Source organism: Oncorhynchus tshawytscha, linkage group LG17 (genome assembly GCF_018296145.1).
Source record: "Oncorhynchus tshawytscha isolate Ot180627B linkage group LG17, Otsh_v2.0, whole genome shotgun sequence".
In the NCBI taxonomy this organism is placed as follows: Eukaryota; Metazoa; Chordata; class Actinopteri; order Salmoniformes; family Salmonidae; genus Oncorhynchus; species Oncorhynchus tshawytscha.
Genome location: NC_056445.1, coordinates 22,248,273 through 22,264,240, shown reverse-complemented (window position 1 = coordinate 22,264,240; position 15,968 = coordinate 22,248,273). Strand labels below are relative to the sequence as shown.

Sequence of the window (15,968 nt, the reverse complement as noted above, 5' to 3'; positions counted from 1 at the left end):
ATCTTCTATTCTTCTCAGAGAGCTTGGTAACTTCCAAATCTCAGGCGGTGAGCGCTGCCAGACTGTGACTCATATTAGACTCATTAAAATAGCTGTAGTTCTTAGTTTTTCAATTATTGATTGCACTGCAAATTCAGACATTGTCTTCAGGGCTAATGGAAACCACTCTAATAAATGTCCCTGTCGTTCATCTTTTATGGTGAGCAATTTATGGTATAGAGGGATTTAACTTCAACATACATTGGATCGGGTATTCATTAAACACTACATATAATACTGTACTGTAAGTCAACTATTTAGATTCAGTTTAACCAAGAAGAATGAATTAACCAACACACACAATGGAGCAATAGTCCAAGGTGCATTCTAGGCCATTTTCACGTGGAAATATAGCACTTGATTTATATGAGTGTGTCACCACAACGAATGTGATTCACTCACCTGCCATTGGCTTGGGTTCTGTGTCCCAGACCCAGACGTCTGGCTGGGAAAGGTCCAGAGAGAAGCTGTCATTCTGGGGATGGCCCATCGATCACCTCCTTTACACAGGACCAGGGCCTATCTAGACAAGACGGAGACATTAGCATGTAGTGTTAACCACAGTTTGCTTTAGATAACATTTTGGATTTGACAGAGGCTGTCATAATTATTTCATAAGAGTTTGTGACAGTAGGGTATGCATGTTTCTTCTGTGTAAGTTAGTACCTATGGTTACTGATTGCATACTTCTTCATGAGTCATGATTTTGTCATACTGTTTAAAATGGTTACGTGTTGATCAGTGGTCGTTTGTGATGGCTTTACGTAGGCTTCATGTGGTCGTTGGTGATGGCTTTACGTAGGCTTCATGTGGTCGTTGGTGATGGCTTTAAGTAGGCTTCATGTGGTCGTTGGTGATGGCTTTAAGTAGGCTTCATGTGGTCGTTGGTGATGGCTTTAAGTAGGCTTCATGTGGTCGTTGGTGATGGCTTTAAGTAGGCTTCATGTGGTCGTTGGTGATGGCTTTACTTAGGCTTCATGTGGTCGTTGGTGATGGCTTTACGTAGGCTTCATGTGGTCGTTGGTGATGGCTTTACGTAGGCTTCATGTGGTCGTTGGTGATGGCTTTACGTAGGCTTCATGTGGTCGTTGGTGATGGCTTTACTTAGGCTTCATGTGGTCGTTGGTGATGGCTTTACGTAGGCTTCATGTGGTCGTTGGTGATGGCTTTACGTAGGCTTCATGTGGTCGTTGGTGATGGCTTTACGTAGGCTTCATGTGGTCGTTGGTGATGGCTTTACTTAGGCTTCATGTGGTCGTTGGTGATGGCTTTACGTAGGCTTCATGTGGTCGTTGGTGATGGCTTTACGTAGGCTTCATGTGGTCGTTGGTGATGGCTTTACGTAGGCTTCATGTGGTCGTTGGTGATGGCTTTACGTAGGCTTCATGTGGTCGTTGGTGATGGCTTTACGTAGGCTTCATGTGGTCGTTGGTGATGGCTTTACGTAGGCTTCATGTGGTCGTTGGTGATGGCTTTACGTAGGCTTCATGTGGTCGTTGGTGATGGCTTTAAGTAGGCTTCATGTGGTCGTTGGTGATGGCTTTACGTAGGCTTCATGTGGTCGTTGGTGATGGCTTTACGTAGGCTTCATGTGGTCGTTGGTGATGGCTTTACGTAGGCTTCATGTGGTCGTTGGTGATGGCTTTACGTAGGCTTCATGTGGTCGTTGGTGATGGCTTTACGTAGGCTTCATGTGGTCGTTGGTGATGGCTTTACGTAGGCTTCATGTGGTCATTGGTGATGGCTTTACGTAGGCTTCATGTGGTCGTTGGTGATGGCTTTACGTAGGCTTCATGTGGTCGTTGGTGATGGCTTTAAGTAGGCTTCATGTGGTCGTTGGTGATGGCTTTAAGTAGGCTTCATGTGGTCGTTGGTGATGGCTTTACGTAGGCTTCATGTGGTCGTTGGTGATGGCTTTACGTAGGCTTCATGTGGTCGTTGGTGATGGCTTTAAGTAGGCTTCATGTGGTCGTTGGTGATGGCTTTAAGTAGGCTTCATGTGGTCGTTGGTGATGGCTTTAAGTAGGCTTCATGTGGTCGTTGGTGATGGCTTTAAGTAGGCTTCATGTGGTCGTTGGTGATGGCTTTAAGTAGGCTTCATGTGTACTTCAAGCTGGACTCCAGCATTGAAACTGCCACATCCGTTTGCGATATTACAACAACAAAGACGTTACTTCAAACAACTAATTGTTTTTCCCTCGGGCATCATTGCACACACCAGAGAACTGCAGAGTATGTACTACGATGTACTTTTACCACGATGCCGGTTGCTCATTTCCTCAAAACAATAACAAATGCGGGTGGGGTGTCCAGTGATGCCGTTTCACCTATCGCGTATCACTTCCCTAATGTGTTATCAAACTTGTTATCTAATGTGTTAGCGAGGCTCATGGTGTAGGTTAATGTGGTCAAATGCAGGCCATTGTTACACTAAATCTCCACAATTTATCGTTCTCTTGAGTGCAATGTCTACTAAAAATATGTGTTTTATCTAACCCTGCCTTTAATCAGTCACAAATTGGCAATGTTATCTCCTTGCTACAAAGGTACAGTACTTCAAAGGTCAAATTTATTGCGTGAACTGTGCTTCACTCAAATGCATACAACAAAGTAGATCAGCTGAAAACGTTAAACAGTTGTTGCTAGAGCAAATTATGGAAAATCTACAAGTGATAAACAACCTAACTGCATTCAGTGCTCATTCAACTGGTAGGTTCTAAGAATTTTCTGTAGTGCAATTACATTCACGTTTACATTTTAGTCTTTTATCTGACACTATCCAGACACACTTATAATCATGTAGGTGCATACCAGTGGAACCACAGCTATAACATGACAATAAAGCAAAACATTTCAAATACATTTGGAATTAATCGAGGCTATATAACTGCATAGGTCCTAAGATACTTGATACTGCATAGTTCACCAACTGGTGGCCTGTGGACCGAATTTGGCCTGCGGGTGGATTTATTTGGCCCCCAAAGTTCTGAGCAAAACAATGTTGGGGGGGATTTTGTTGGACAGAAAAGACTGTAAAAAAAAAAGAACAGTTAATCAGCTAGAAGTTTTTTAAATTTAAGGAATCTGTTCCCAAGTATTCCCACGCATAATAGAGAGACACGACTTGATCATATACTAATGCAAGCTAGGTTTTAAATGATTATGTTTTAGTCAAACATCTGTTTGGACCGTCTTTTTGCAGTCTACAATTTATTTCTAATTATGTTCTGATCCCCTGACGATCCGCTCAAGAAAAAAATTGGCCCAAGGCTGAATCTAGTTGAGGATTCCTGCAATACAGTATTGTTGGACTGCCAGTAAATAAGTATACAACTCAACCTACCTGGGTTTGTCTGGAGAGCAGGGGATCTTGCTGCAGGGCCTTGCTGTTGTCCAACACGGACTATTTCTTGGCATTCACCTACAGTAGAATACCCATTGAAATCGCTTCATTAACATTCCTCTGAAGTGTGCTCCCCTGCTGCTGTCTCTGCAGAAACATGCCTTTCCACCAAAAGAGCCCGCTAGTCACTGGCCGGCCTCATGGAACTGTCTGGAACTACTAAAACATGTGCCTTTCCATTCAGAGCTACTAGTTAAACTGATCTTAGTCCAGCCTCTGCTCTGATTGTCAAGTGACACACTGGTAAACAGATTTGGATGGGTTACCCATTGCCAAGGACTTTGTTCAGGAGAACCTACCCTCTCTCTCCAGTGCTTTAAAGGCAGCAGAGGCTTGTTGGTGAAATGACCTATTGCACAGTGTCTGTCCTAAATAGCTAAAATAGTGAATTATTTTAGACAACTGTAACAGTATGAATCCTGGCACCCAACAACTGTGCTGCAAAATAATTGTATTATCTGTGTAATGAATATTCAGCGAGAAAAAGGTGTAGATTTACTCGCAGAGTGCGGCAGGTGTTTATTTCACCTTTGCAGAAGGCAGGAATCATGGTCACACACAGGTAAAGGCAAACAGGCAGGTAAATCAAAACTAGGACTGAAGGCTGTAACTGGTTCTCACAAACGAGCTAGGAAAAGGCTTAGTAGAGTCAAAACTAACAATACCTCACAAAGCCACAAACAGAATGAACTGAACTAAATAAGGAGCTGATGAGACAAGGTGAGTAACTAACACAGGTGAAATCAATTAACAAAAATGAAAGACAGGGCTACGTTCAAAAACACAACAAAACAGAACACAAGGTTGACTAAGAAAATAAATACAGAACCTTACAATCTGAATGTGGAGAACTACTTGAAGTGATAATTGAATAATTTTGAGTCATGCAAAACAACCTTCCTTCAACTAAGAAAGTGATGGTTGAATTTAAATGGTTCCTGTTTTTGGGAGCAATGTAAGAGATGGTTGAATTTAAATGATTCTGTTTGTAACACATTGCCAACATTGTTTTATAGCTTGAACACAAGTGTACATATTTGTCCCACATTCAATATGACACATACTCACCAAGCCATAACAACCCTCAAACACTAACCTAGTTGTGTATTTTAGCAACCGTGTTTCTCGAGTTCTGGAAGAGGCGGCGAGCGGTCCTTGCATATGACTGGGACCTAATTGACTGGGAGGAAGAGGAGGTAAATATACATTCATTATGATCAGCATCATCAAATTAGAAATAATCTCCCAGGCATAACATGTGTTTGTGTTGCAAGAAGATCTTTTCAGATTTAAAAAAAAATATATATTTCTTAAAAGATTTTAACAATCATGCCATGAAGGTCCTAGGGACATTCCACTTTGCCATATTACAAAAGGAAGCATTGCCTTGAGATTCCCATTCGGGTTATGACCCATTCGGGTTATGATTCCCATTCGGGTTATGATATGCCATGTCTAAATCTTCTCTATGCTATCGCATATCTGCACGATCAATCAACAACGCTCACGTTGGGGACAGACAGCCCGTCTCAGTATGGAGCACAGAACTTTGTATTTTTGTATTTCTTTTTAATGTTGAGGGACATTGATATCATATTTTTTTATAAACACCCCCTTTCTAAAACCCCCTTTCTAAAATGTGGGTTTTAATTGAATAACAATAATATATACATTCTGCCCACTTATTTTCCTTCCAAATGTGTTTGCCAGTTTTGCACATATTTCAATCTTACCCAAGCGAGGAGATACGCTAATACACACGTCGCACAACATTACGGGAAATATTATGAAAGGTGTATATATATATAGGTGTAAGTCTACTAATTCATGTAAAATAGGCCTTACTACATTAAAAAATAATCTAATTCACTTGCCTATAATTGTAGCTTTGTAGGCCGCATGTCCTACACCAGCATAACAGCTTCTCTCCCAGCGTCATGGTTTGAGCAATGTCCATATAATACAGTGACACAGTCCACACTCCAAAAATTTGACACTTTAGAACGACACTTCCAGTTTTGGCGGGAAATACCGGGTTACCCGTGAGAAAAGTGGTTTTATTCTCGGGATGGAACATTTGTAAAATACCAGGAATATATTCAACCTTGGTTATGGACACTTTGCTGTGTTCTTGAAATACCCACAGTTGTGTGTTCTACAGCTGTTTCAAGAAAGCCAAGGAGACGTGTCATGATCATGTTCCTAGAACATTTTGCAGACGTTTGCAGAACATTCTGGGAGCGATTGTGGCGATTGTGGCTCAGCCAGCTTTCTGTGTGCTGCAGGAGGAAATCCGCCCCCAGTTTGAGGCCAAATATTCAAAAAAGGAGAGGATGAACCCCATATCTGGAAAACCTGAGCCGTACCAGGCCTTTACAGACAAGTACAGCCGACTCATCGTCTCAGCTTCTGGAATCTTCTTTATGGTAAGTCCCTGGAGTAGGTATAGTGAATATTTCAAAATAAATTCATTTGAGTAGGGACAGATTCATTAAAATGGTTTGCATGTTGCCTCATGATTGCTGCTTGTCAAACCAGTTTCCCACTGGTTTTTGTTTGAATTTATTAAAATCTTCAGTAAGTGGCCCATGCAGGATATTGCAAGAAAGCCAACTCAAGCCAGTGAGCTATCAATCAGATTTGCCTTGTTGCTATCGGTGTGTCTGACCAGAATGTTTTATTGACCTACTCAGATCCTGGTGGTGATCGCTGCCGTCTTCGGCATCGTGATTTACCGCGTGATCACAGTCAGCACTTTTGCCGCCTTCGGCTGGGCTCTCATCAGGAATAACTCTCAGGTGGCCACCACCGGCACAGCCGTGTGCATCAACTTCTGCATCATCATGCTCCTCAATGTGGTAAGGGCTTTGTTGAGAAATGCATTTAGGATTATGAGATAAAAAAAGTGGCATATATAGGGTTGAAGTCGGAAGTTTACATACACCTTAGCCAAATACATTTAAACTCAGTTTTTCAAAAATTCATGACATTTAATCCTAGTAAAAACTTCCCTGTCTTAGGTCAGTTAGGATCACCACTTCATTTTAAGAGTGTGAAATGTCAGAATAATAGTAGAGAGTGATTTATTTACGCTTTTATTTCTTTCATCACATTCCCAGTGGATCAGAAGTTTACATACACTCAATTAGTATTTGGTAGCATTGCCTTTAAATTGTTTAACTTGGGTCAAACGTTTCAGGTAGCCTTCCACAAGCATCCCACAATAAGTTGGGTGAATTTTGGCCCATTCCTCCTGACAGAGCTGGTTTAACTGAGTCAGGTTTGTAGGCCTCCTTGCTCGCACACTCTTTTTCAGTTCTGCCCACAAATTTTCTATAGGATTGAGGTCAGGGCTTTGTGATGGCCACTCCAATATCTTGACTTTGTTGTCCTTAAGCCATTTTGCCACAACTTTGGAAGTATGCTTGGGGTCATTGTCCATTTGGAAGACCCATTTGCGACCAAGCTTTAACTTCCTGACTGATGTCTTAAGAAGTTGCTTCAATATATCCACATAATTTTCCTGCCTCATGAAACCATCTATTTTGTGAAGTGCACCAGTCCCTCCTGCAGTAATGCACCCCCACAATGATGTTGCCACCCCTGTGCTTCACGGTTGGGATGGTTTTCTTCGGCTTGCAAGCCTCCCCCTTTTTCCTCCAAACATAAGAATGGTCATTATGGCCAAACAGTTCCATTTTTGTTTCATCAGACCAGACGACATTTCTCCGAAAAGTATGATCTTTGTCCCCATGTGCAGTTTCAAACCGTAGTCTGGCTTTTTATGGCGGTTTTGGAGCAGTGGCTTCTTCCTTGCTGAGAGGCCTTTCAGGTTATGTCGATATAGGACTCGTTTTACTGTGGATATAGATACTTTTGTACCTGTTTCCTCCAGCATCTTCACAAGGTCCTTTGCTGTTGTTCTGGGATTGATTTGCACTTTTCGCACCAAAGTACGTTCATCTCTAGGAGACAGAACACGTCTCCTTCCTGAGCGGTATGACGGCTGCGTGGTCCCATGGTGTTTATACTTGCGTACTATTGTTTGTACAGATGAACGTGGTACCTTTGGAAATTGCTCCCAAGGATGAACCAGACTTGTGGAGGTCTACAATTTTTTTTCTGACGTCTTGGCTGATTTCATTTGATTTTCCCATGATGTCAAGCAAAGAGGCACTGAGTGTGAAGGTAGGTCTTGAAAGACATCCCCAGGTACACTTCCAATTGACTCAAATGATGTAAATTAGCCTATAAGAAGCTTTAAAGCCATGGCATCATTTTCTGGAATTTTCCAAGCTGTTTAAAGACACAGTCAACTTAGTGTATGTAAACTTCTGACCCACTGGATTTGTGATAGTGAATTATAAGTTAAATAATCTGTAAACAATTGTTGGAAAAATTACTTGTATCATGCACACAGTAGATGTCCTAACCGACTTGCCAAAACTATAGTTTGTTAACAAGAAATGTGTGGAGTGGGTGAAAAACAAGTTTAAATGACTCCAACCTAAGTGCATGTAAACTTCCGACTTCAAATGTATAAATATACACACACACTGAGTGTACACAACATTAGAAACACCTGCTCCACCCAAAGGACATCCAGCCACCAGCAGGCCAGAGGTTAAAAACGGGTCATTGATGAAAGGGGACAAAGAATTGTGCAGAGCAACAGACAGGCTACAGATAGTCAACTGGCAGTCCAGTACAACATTGGTGCCCAAAAACCAATAAAAGAATGCACAACTCGTCGTACCTTGACACGAATAAGGTATGGCAGCCGACAACCTTACAGAGTTCCACTTCTTTCATTAAAAACAAGAATCTGTGGTTGCAGTGGGCTAAGCAACGACGACACTGGAGAATTGGAAAAACATTGCCTGGTCTGAGGAATCCTGGTTCCTGCTGTTTCACACTGATGTGTAACAACATTGCAGGCTGGTGGTGGTGGTGCGATGGTGTGGGGTGTGTATTCATGGCACACATTGGGCCCCTTGATAAAAGTGGAGTAACATTTGAATGCCGCAGGATATCTGAACATCATTGCCAATCAGGTGCATCCATTCATGGCAGCAGTGTATCTGTCTGCGAATAGATTTTTAACAGCAGGATAATGCCCCGTGCCATAAGGCTAGGATTGTCCAGAAATGGTTCCACGAACATGAATGAATTCAGCTGACTGCAGTGGCCTGCCCAGTCATCAGATCTCAATCCAATTGAGTATCTGTGGGATGAGATGGAACAAGCTATTTGGAGTAGAGATCCACTACCAACAATTCATTGGGGAATCATTGGAGTCAACATGGGCCAGCATTCCTGTGGAATGCTTTCGACACCTTGTCCATGACCCAATGAAATGAGGCTGTTCTGAGGGCATAGGGTGGTGCAACTCAATATTAGGAAGGTGTTCTTAATGTTTTGTACACTCAGTGTATATTAATGTCTTATCAGTGGTGAAACCCTAATGTCATGTGGCGCTTTTTGATATAGTTAAATACAGTTGCGCTCAAAATGTTGATAAAAATGAACGCCCTTCAATGCCACGGTGTATCGCGTTTTAGGTACAACAGCATGAGAATCAAGAGAATCATGGAAAACAAACCCTATTAACTGGTAACCTTGTTTTTTTCAGTTGTATGAAAAAGTTGCCCTTCTGCTCACCAATTTAGGTAAGCTACAACTGTTCCTCCATCTGTCATCATGCTGTAACATGCCATCCTCAGAGGTAATTACAGTCAATATAATGCAGGGGCTGTCGTTTTATACACATCCTCTCTATTTCTGTCGCCCTCTCTTTGTTCTTCTTTCTCTCTTATTCTCTATTTTCTCCCTCTTTCTGTTTCTCTGTCTCTCCCTCTGGCTCTGTGTCCACAGAGCAGCCGAGGACTGAGTCCGAGTGGGAGAACAGCTTCACCCTGAAGATGTTCCTGTTTCAGTTTGTCAATCTCAACAGCTCTACCTTCTACATAGCTTTTTTCCTGGGCAGGTGAGGAAACGGCTCTACTTCATGGTTTAAATCATAATACCCGGCTATATGTCACACTATATTTCATAGAGATTATTTAGTAAAATGATGTGACCACCTTTGTCAGGTTCACTGGCCGGCCAGGAGCCTATATCCGCCTCATTAACCGCTGGAAACTGGAAGAGGTGAGTGAACTTTCATGAGGCTTTTCAAATGTGTTCAACGTGGAACATTTCTAGTGAAAAGTACTCTCGTGGACAGATGCACGTAACATAAATGGATGTAGCATCTGTCGACCGCCTGTGGGATGCCACAACGAATTAGGAACTTTGTTCCAGTACGTCGATTTTTCATCGCTGATCACATCACAATTTCGCAGGTGCGAATCTAGGAAGTGGAGGGGACATTTTGTCCCGTAGACTTGCCAGAAACTGTCTGAGAGTTTCAGTTTAGAGGGGTGGAGACTTCAGTAGTCTCTTTAGTATATTTTCTAACACGTCTCTGCCCAGAACTGAATTGAGTTTATGCAGCAAATACTCAACATTTTAGTTCTGGGTGTCCCAGATAAAGTGGAAAGTAGCTTGGAACACTGTATTCTCACTCTAACCTCTGTGTTATGAACCAGATAATTAGGGTTACTGGATAGTTAGTTGAGAGTTATGTTAAGAGTTATGATTGAATAAAGTGTCGGCGCTGTTTCCCCTTTCTGTGTAGTGCCATCCCAGTGGTTGTTTGATAGATCTCTGCATGCAGATGGGTATCATCATGGTGCTCAAGCAGACCTGGAACAACTTCATGGAGCTGGGCTACCCGTGAGTATGGCCTGGCTTAGCCAATTAGACGCAACTAGTGCCTAGTGTGTCATCTCCACCAGTCACCCCCGTGACTCTTTATAATTGGTTGTTTGTCAGGCTGATCCAGAACTGGTGGACGCGGCGAAGGCTGAGGCAGGAGCACGGCCCCAACGCCAAGGCCAGCTTCCCGCAGTGGGAGAGGGACTACAACCTGCAGCCCATGAATGCCTACGGACTGTTTGACGAATACCTGGAGATGAGTATGTGCCCTTTGACCCTGAGGCCACGTTTAAAGCAACTGTCCAATGGAAATCTCACTTTTAAAACTTAATATTCTGTTAACTCATACCCTAATAATGTTGTTGACTCATCCTATACTTGTATTTGTGGCCAAAGCATACATGGGATAAAAAGAGGAAAAAAACACCTCAAATAGACTGTTTAAAAAATGCTTGCTATTTCCACATAGAGGATGATGTCATCCTCCTGAGAAGGAGGAGCTGGCGAATCAGTGGTTTACTCATATTAAAAAAATGTTTTTACCAGTGTACACCCACACCTTTCTGTTGTTGGGCTACACCGTTCCAATACGGAAAGGCTGCTTTTTAACTTCATTTTCATTTTTTGGAAGGAAAAATATTTTCTCGTATTGTAATTAATTATAAGTTATATTCCATAGAAATCTGGAACACTGGACAGTTACTTTAAACCGCAAATAATTTCTATCTCACTATCAATCAATTGACCAATCAGAAGAAACCAGTGTGGCTCGAGCCATATAGACCTGTGTGAGACCTGAGTGAGCAACCAAGTAAGCCACTGCTCTGCATTGAGAGCACTGAGAATCATTGCCGACATTACCTTGTATACAGTTAATACATAAATGCAGAAAACATAGCTAACTCCTCTGTGTAAGATGGATGTAAAAATGTGTTGGTGTTGTCATCGATAGATCCTCTTCTTTCTGTTTGTCCCATTCCCATCAGTGGTGCTTACACTGTTCTGTTTGTTATGTTCACACGCTTTGACTAGAAATGTCTCAATTGTTATCACTTTGGAATGATTTGGACATGAAATACTAAGCATGCCAATATTGGGGATATTAAGTTACATTGGTTTTTGGACAAAAATACTACAATGTTAGCATTTGGAAATTGTGGCCACTGGCCAGGTATATAAAACCAAAGGATGGATTGATGTCTAATCTTTTCTCCAGACTTCTTACAGCATAAGGAATACAATGTGTAAATTGGCTGAACCATTTCCTTAAACAATTTGGGTAACACTTTTACATGGGGTTCTTATTACTGTGTAATTATTCCTGTGAGTACAGTGTAATTATTCCTGTGAGTACAGTGTAATTATTCCTGTGAGTACAGTGTAATTATTCCTGTGAGTACAGTGTAATTATTCCTGTGAGTACAGTGTAATTATTCCTGTGAGTACAGTGTAATTATTCCTGTGAGTACAGTGTTAGTGTTACAAGTATTTGAATTACTCATTGTTACACTCCAACTTACAGCAGCACAACTAACCCTAGCAGCACCTAGACGTAACCATTAGTTACGCTAACAGTAAGTACAGTATAGCAATGACTAATTACAATTATTTTTGCACTGCTTACAAAAGTAATTAAACAGTAATAAGAGTAGTGTAATGTAAATTGTTAATAAGTTGAGAGAACCTATTGGTCAGATGTGGGACACCAACTCCGTTGTCATTTTTCCCTGATTGCCTGATTGCTTGCAGTGAACATGAAAGGTACTGTAGAACAAAATGTTGTTTACTAGTTAGGTCATGAATGCATGTGCCAAATATGTTTATTGCGCTCCTTGCCATCATATTCTGCTTTGCCAGGCAAACTGCACATGGAGAGGAGAAAGGCCATGAATATTAGCTTAGGACCTAATTACTTCTATAGAAAAAAAGATTTCCACTGGGCAAAACAGTGTCCTATGAGGGGCTGTGGGTGGTTCTGCAGTGGGCAGGCAAAGTGCTGGTGTTAGTGGCAACTTTTTCTCCAGGCTGCCAAGACAATAACACACCTGACAACAGTCTATTGATGACTATAGATCACCTCAGAGGGTGTTGATTAACCTAGATAGTTTCTGGGTGGTAGAAATGACCTTTCTGTCTGAGAGATTCCAGACTGAAATACAGCCTACTTGAATAAGTGGCCAGTTCATAGATTAAACGTCACAGGGCCCACATAAGGCTGAAAACACCTGTCATAAGAATACATAATTTCTAACAATATATACCAGTATTACAAATGACTTGAGAATGTAATTTACCAAGTAAAGACTGGTGTAAGAATGAGCGGTTATTACCCTTGTATGATGTCATTATTGAAAAGTTATCTCATAGTTAACTGAAGTATAATGCTATGCAATTATCCATGTGAAATGTCCACATCAATCTGTAAGCTCTTCACCTTTACAGGAATGACATCCTTCAAAACAGCATGCAGCCTCTGCCAACTTCACTAACTAGGAGAGATCATTATTGAAACGTCAATTTCAATATTTCACTACTTTATAATCCTCTAATATAGTCTAATATTTAAGAACTGTTAAATAAACAACTGAACTTGTTTAGACAGTAAGGACTCTAAACTGCTGTTGTTACATTCCAGAAGAAGTTGATCTACATGACTGATTTATCCTCTTTGCCCCCCTGGGGAGCTGGAGGTTGAAGGTCAACCATAAACTAGCATTCATACTGTGTTTGCTTAAACCATTCTATACATACCATGTACTGTATATATCATGTTTACATTTATTTACCAGTAATGTGAAAGTTGAAAGTTACATATCTTGAAAACTTGAGTGCTGACAAGCAAAACCGTTTGGAACTATGTCAACAATGGACTAATTTAACAAATACCAAAAGATAGTTTTTGGGGTGGAGTTGTCCTTTAAGTATGATTATGTGAGGTACATAAAGCAGGCACATGCCATGTATTAATCACACAATGGTTACTTGAAGCATTTATCCTACATGTGTTTGGTGTAGACAGATTTATGTATGACAATGGCAGATGACCGTGACATTTATGACAATGACAGATCAGTGCAAAGCTTAGGCTAGGATTCCGTGGTTTCACACAGCATGCTGCTATGTCCACATGCATGTGTCACTGTTTATTTTAGCCCATCATGCTGCATAGCTCCATTATGTGGTGTCTCTGTAGGCTTTTTGAATGCTCATTTGTAATTACGCTCAATGTACTACCATCTGTGACTTCCTTGGCGAGGCTCTTCACGAAGCACAAAATCTAATGGCTAACTTTGTCCTGTGCAATGCCCACACGCACTGACATACAGTAACAATTGTGACATTGAATGGTATAACCTCAAATCATATTGCCCTTTCTGAGTGAATATGGCTTTGGGGTGGCCATCTGTACAAAATGTAATGGGGTTTTTGAATGGGGTTTTGAAATGGACTACTGGCGACGCTTTACTCTCTGTGTCTGTGTGTTTCAGTCTTACAGTTTGGCTTCACCACCATATTTGTGGCAGCTTTCCCCCTGGCCCCGCTCCTGGCCCTCCTCAACAACATCATCGAGATCCGCCTGGACGCCTACAAGTTTGTCACCCAGTGGCGGAGACCCCTGCCCTCTCAAGCCAAAGACATAGGTTAGGCTCATCTTCCAGTCTGACAATCCCCTACTGTAGGGCCATTTTCAAAGGAACGCAAAACATGCCATATAGACGTCATTGTTTTACGCCAACAATCGTGCCTCAACTATTTTCACTCAATGGAACCCTATTTCATTAGTTTCAGCACAGACAGACCATTTTAGCCGACCAGTCTATTATACTTTATACTTTTGGAAGCATTTTCATAACCCTTTATAAGTATTCTTTGAAGAAGTCCTGACAGGCTGCTTGCTGGTGAACTGTAATAAATCATTTGCATCGGAGCAAGAACATCGTTTTATTTTCTCTCCAGGGATCTGGTACGGCATCCTGGAGGGCATCGGTATCTTGTCCGTCATCACCAACGCCTTTGTCATCGCCGTCACCTCCGACTTCATCCCACGCCTTGTCTACGCATACAAGTACGGCCCGTGTGCCGGGCAGGGCCGGGCCGGGGAGAGGTGAGCGAGCCTGACCACAGTGACCACACAGGCAAAGTGTCTACTTTTGACATTATTATGGCTAGTAATAGAGGGCAGCGGCATTGTCCTGCATCACAATGTCAAAGCACTGAGATTTGATTAATTCCTGTTTATTGTTTCCAGGTGCATGATGGGATATGTAAACGCCAGTCTATCGATGTTCAGAGTGTCTGATTTTGAGAACACTTCGGTGCCCAGGACAGATGGATCGGATATGTTTGGAGAAGCAGTGAAGTACTGCAGGTAGGTTTGGTGACCAAAGAGTGTCTTGGTATGCTTGTGCTTGTTTGAACACAAAAGTTATAGCCTTTGACCTTTCGACCCTGTGTTTGACCCCCCAGGTACCGTGACTACAGAGAGCGCCCGGACTCGCCCGGTGAACCATACTCCTACACGCTGCAGTTCTGGCATGTCCTGGCCGCACGGCTGGCCTTCATCATAGTCTTCGAGGTTAGTTTGTACAAGTCATTCCATTCAACAAAACCGTAACACAATATTCAGCCGAGATGTTTCTGTAATTACTGTACCTTTGGTGTTGTGTTCTTTTGTAGCACATGGTTTTCACCATCAAGAACCTGATCGCCTACCTGATCCCAGACCTGCCCAAGGACCTGCGTGACCGCATGCGGCGGGAGAAGTACCTGATCCAGGAGATGATGTACGAGGCCGAGCTAGAGAGACTGCAGAAAGAGAAGAACGAGAAGAAGAAGAATTACAGGGCCCATCATAACGCATTGCCCTAAATGCACAAGCAGGTGATAAATAACTACACTGCACTGAAGGGACCAGCACGGAATACAGACAGACAATCTATAACAGTTTGCTGGCTGCAGAGTGTGGCGCATAGGAATTACATTTATATAAAGGAAGGATAACTCGCCTGCATGACCAATGTCTTGCACCACTCATCTGGGTGAAGCACAGCTGTCATTTTATGCTCAACACACATCAGCTATCGAAGTAAGATTTGCCAATTGAAGCACGGGACGACAAGGGACCAGGTTGGGCAAGGAAGTGAAATAAGTCATGTCCCTTTTGTTCCTGTTGTCTAGAGGTTCCACTACTGTTGTGATTATCTACTGACACTCTCTCTATGACTCCACAGGTCATACTGGTGTCCATTTTTGCTCGGTGGTGTTGTGAGTGGGAATGACAGAGAACTGGCTGCATGCACGCCAGGGACTGTCCTGCCTGTCTGCGTCTCCCACTGGACCAGGTGAGCGCCCCCAAGAGGACCGTCAGCATGCTCCTCGCCATGGTGTTCAAACGTACTGTACGTCATTCTGAATCCGAGAGGCCAGTGGGTGAGGGGGAAAAAGAGGACATACATTGGAACATTTGACAATGGGTTTACTACTTTTTTCCAGATTGCTCCTTCTACTTTGGACTCACAACTATACATTTCTTCAAAACCTGAATGTAGATTTCAAAGAAACACAAAAACAATCTTTTGCAGTTCTATTGTCACAACTTTAAAAAATATTCTGTCATCCTTGCGGTTGAATGACAAACCCTGTTTACAATCCTAGCCTTTTTGTTTTGAGGACAAAACTCATGAGAAATCATGATCAATTGCTTTCACAAGGTTGTGAACCTTCAGCCATGTTCTCTGCTTACATTGTGTGCTGCAATAAGATGTTA

At 42.2% G+C, this 15,968-nt stretch overlaps 1 protein-coding gene across 6 annotated transcripts in view; it reads left to right on the top strand.

The window, feature by feature from the left end:
• The window catches only part of LOC112234216 (anoctamin-4-like), a 41,432-nt gene extending 25,716 nt beyond the window's left edge, over positions 1 to 15,716 (top strand). For all 6 annotated transcript variants that reach the window (XM_024402254.2, XM_024402253.2, XM_024402252.2 and 3 more), the window contains 14 exons: positions 4,556 to 4,638; positions 5,728 to 5,868; positions 6,136 to 6,300; positions 9,075 to 9,111; positions 9,317 to 9,428; positions 9,535 to 9,592; positions 10,122 to 10,219; positions 10,319 to 10,461; positions 13,690 to 13,842; positions 14,159 to 14,306; positions 14,451 to 14,570; positions 14,669 to 14,777; positions 14,879 to 15,082; positions 15,433 to 15,716. In XM_024402254.2, coding sequence (XP_024258022.1) covers positions 4,556 to 4,638; positions 5,728 to 5,868; positions 6,136 to 6,300; positions 9,075 to 9,111; positions 9,317 to 9,428; positions 9,535 to 9,592; positions 10,122 to 10,219; positions 10,319 to 10,461; positions 13,690 to 13,842; positions 14,159 to 14,306; positions 14,451 to 14,570; positions 14,669 to 14,777; positions 14,879 to 15,070 — 1,559 coding nt within the window. In that variant the 3' untranslated portion in view covers positions 15,071 to 15,082; positions 15,433 to 15,716. The remainder of the gene's footprint in view (positions 1 to 4,555; positions 4,639 to 5,727; positions 5,869 to 6,135; positions 6,301 to 9,074; positions 9,112 to 9,316; positions 9,429 to 9,534; positions 9,593 to 10,121; positions 10,220 to 10,318; positions 10,462 to 13,689; positions 13,843 to 14,158; positions 14,307 to 14,450; positions 14,571 to 14,668; positions 14,778 to 14,878; positions 15,083 to 15,432) is intronic.
• Positions 15,717 to 15,968: the final 252 nt, after the last annotated feature.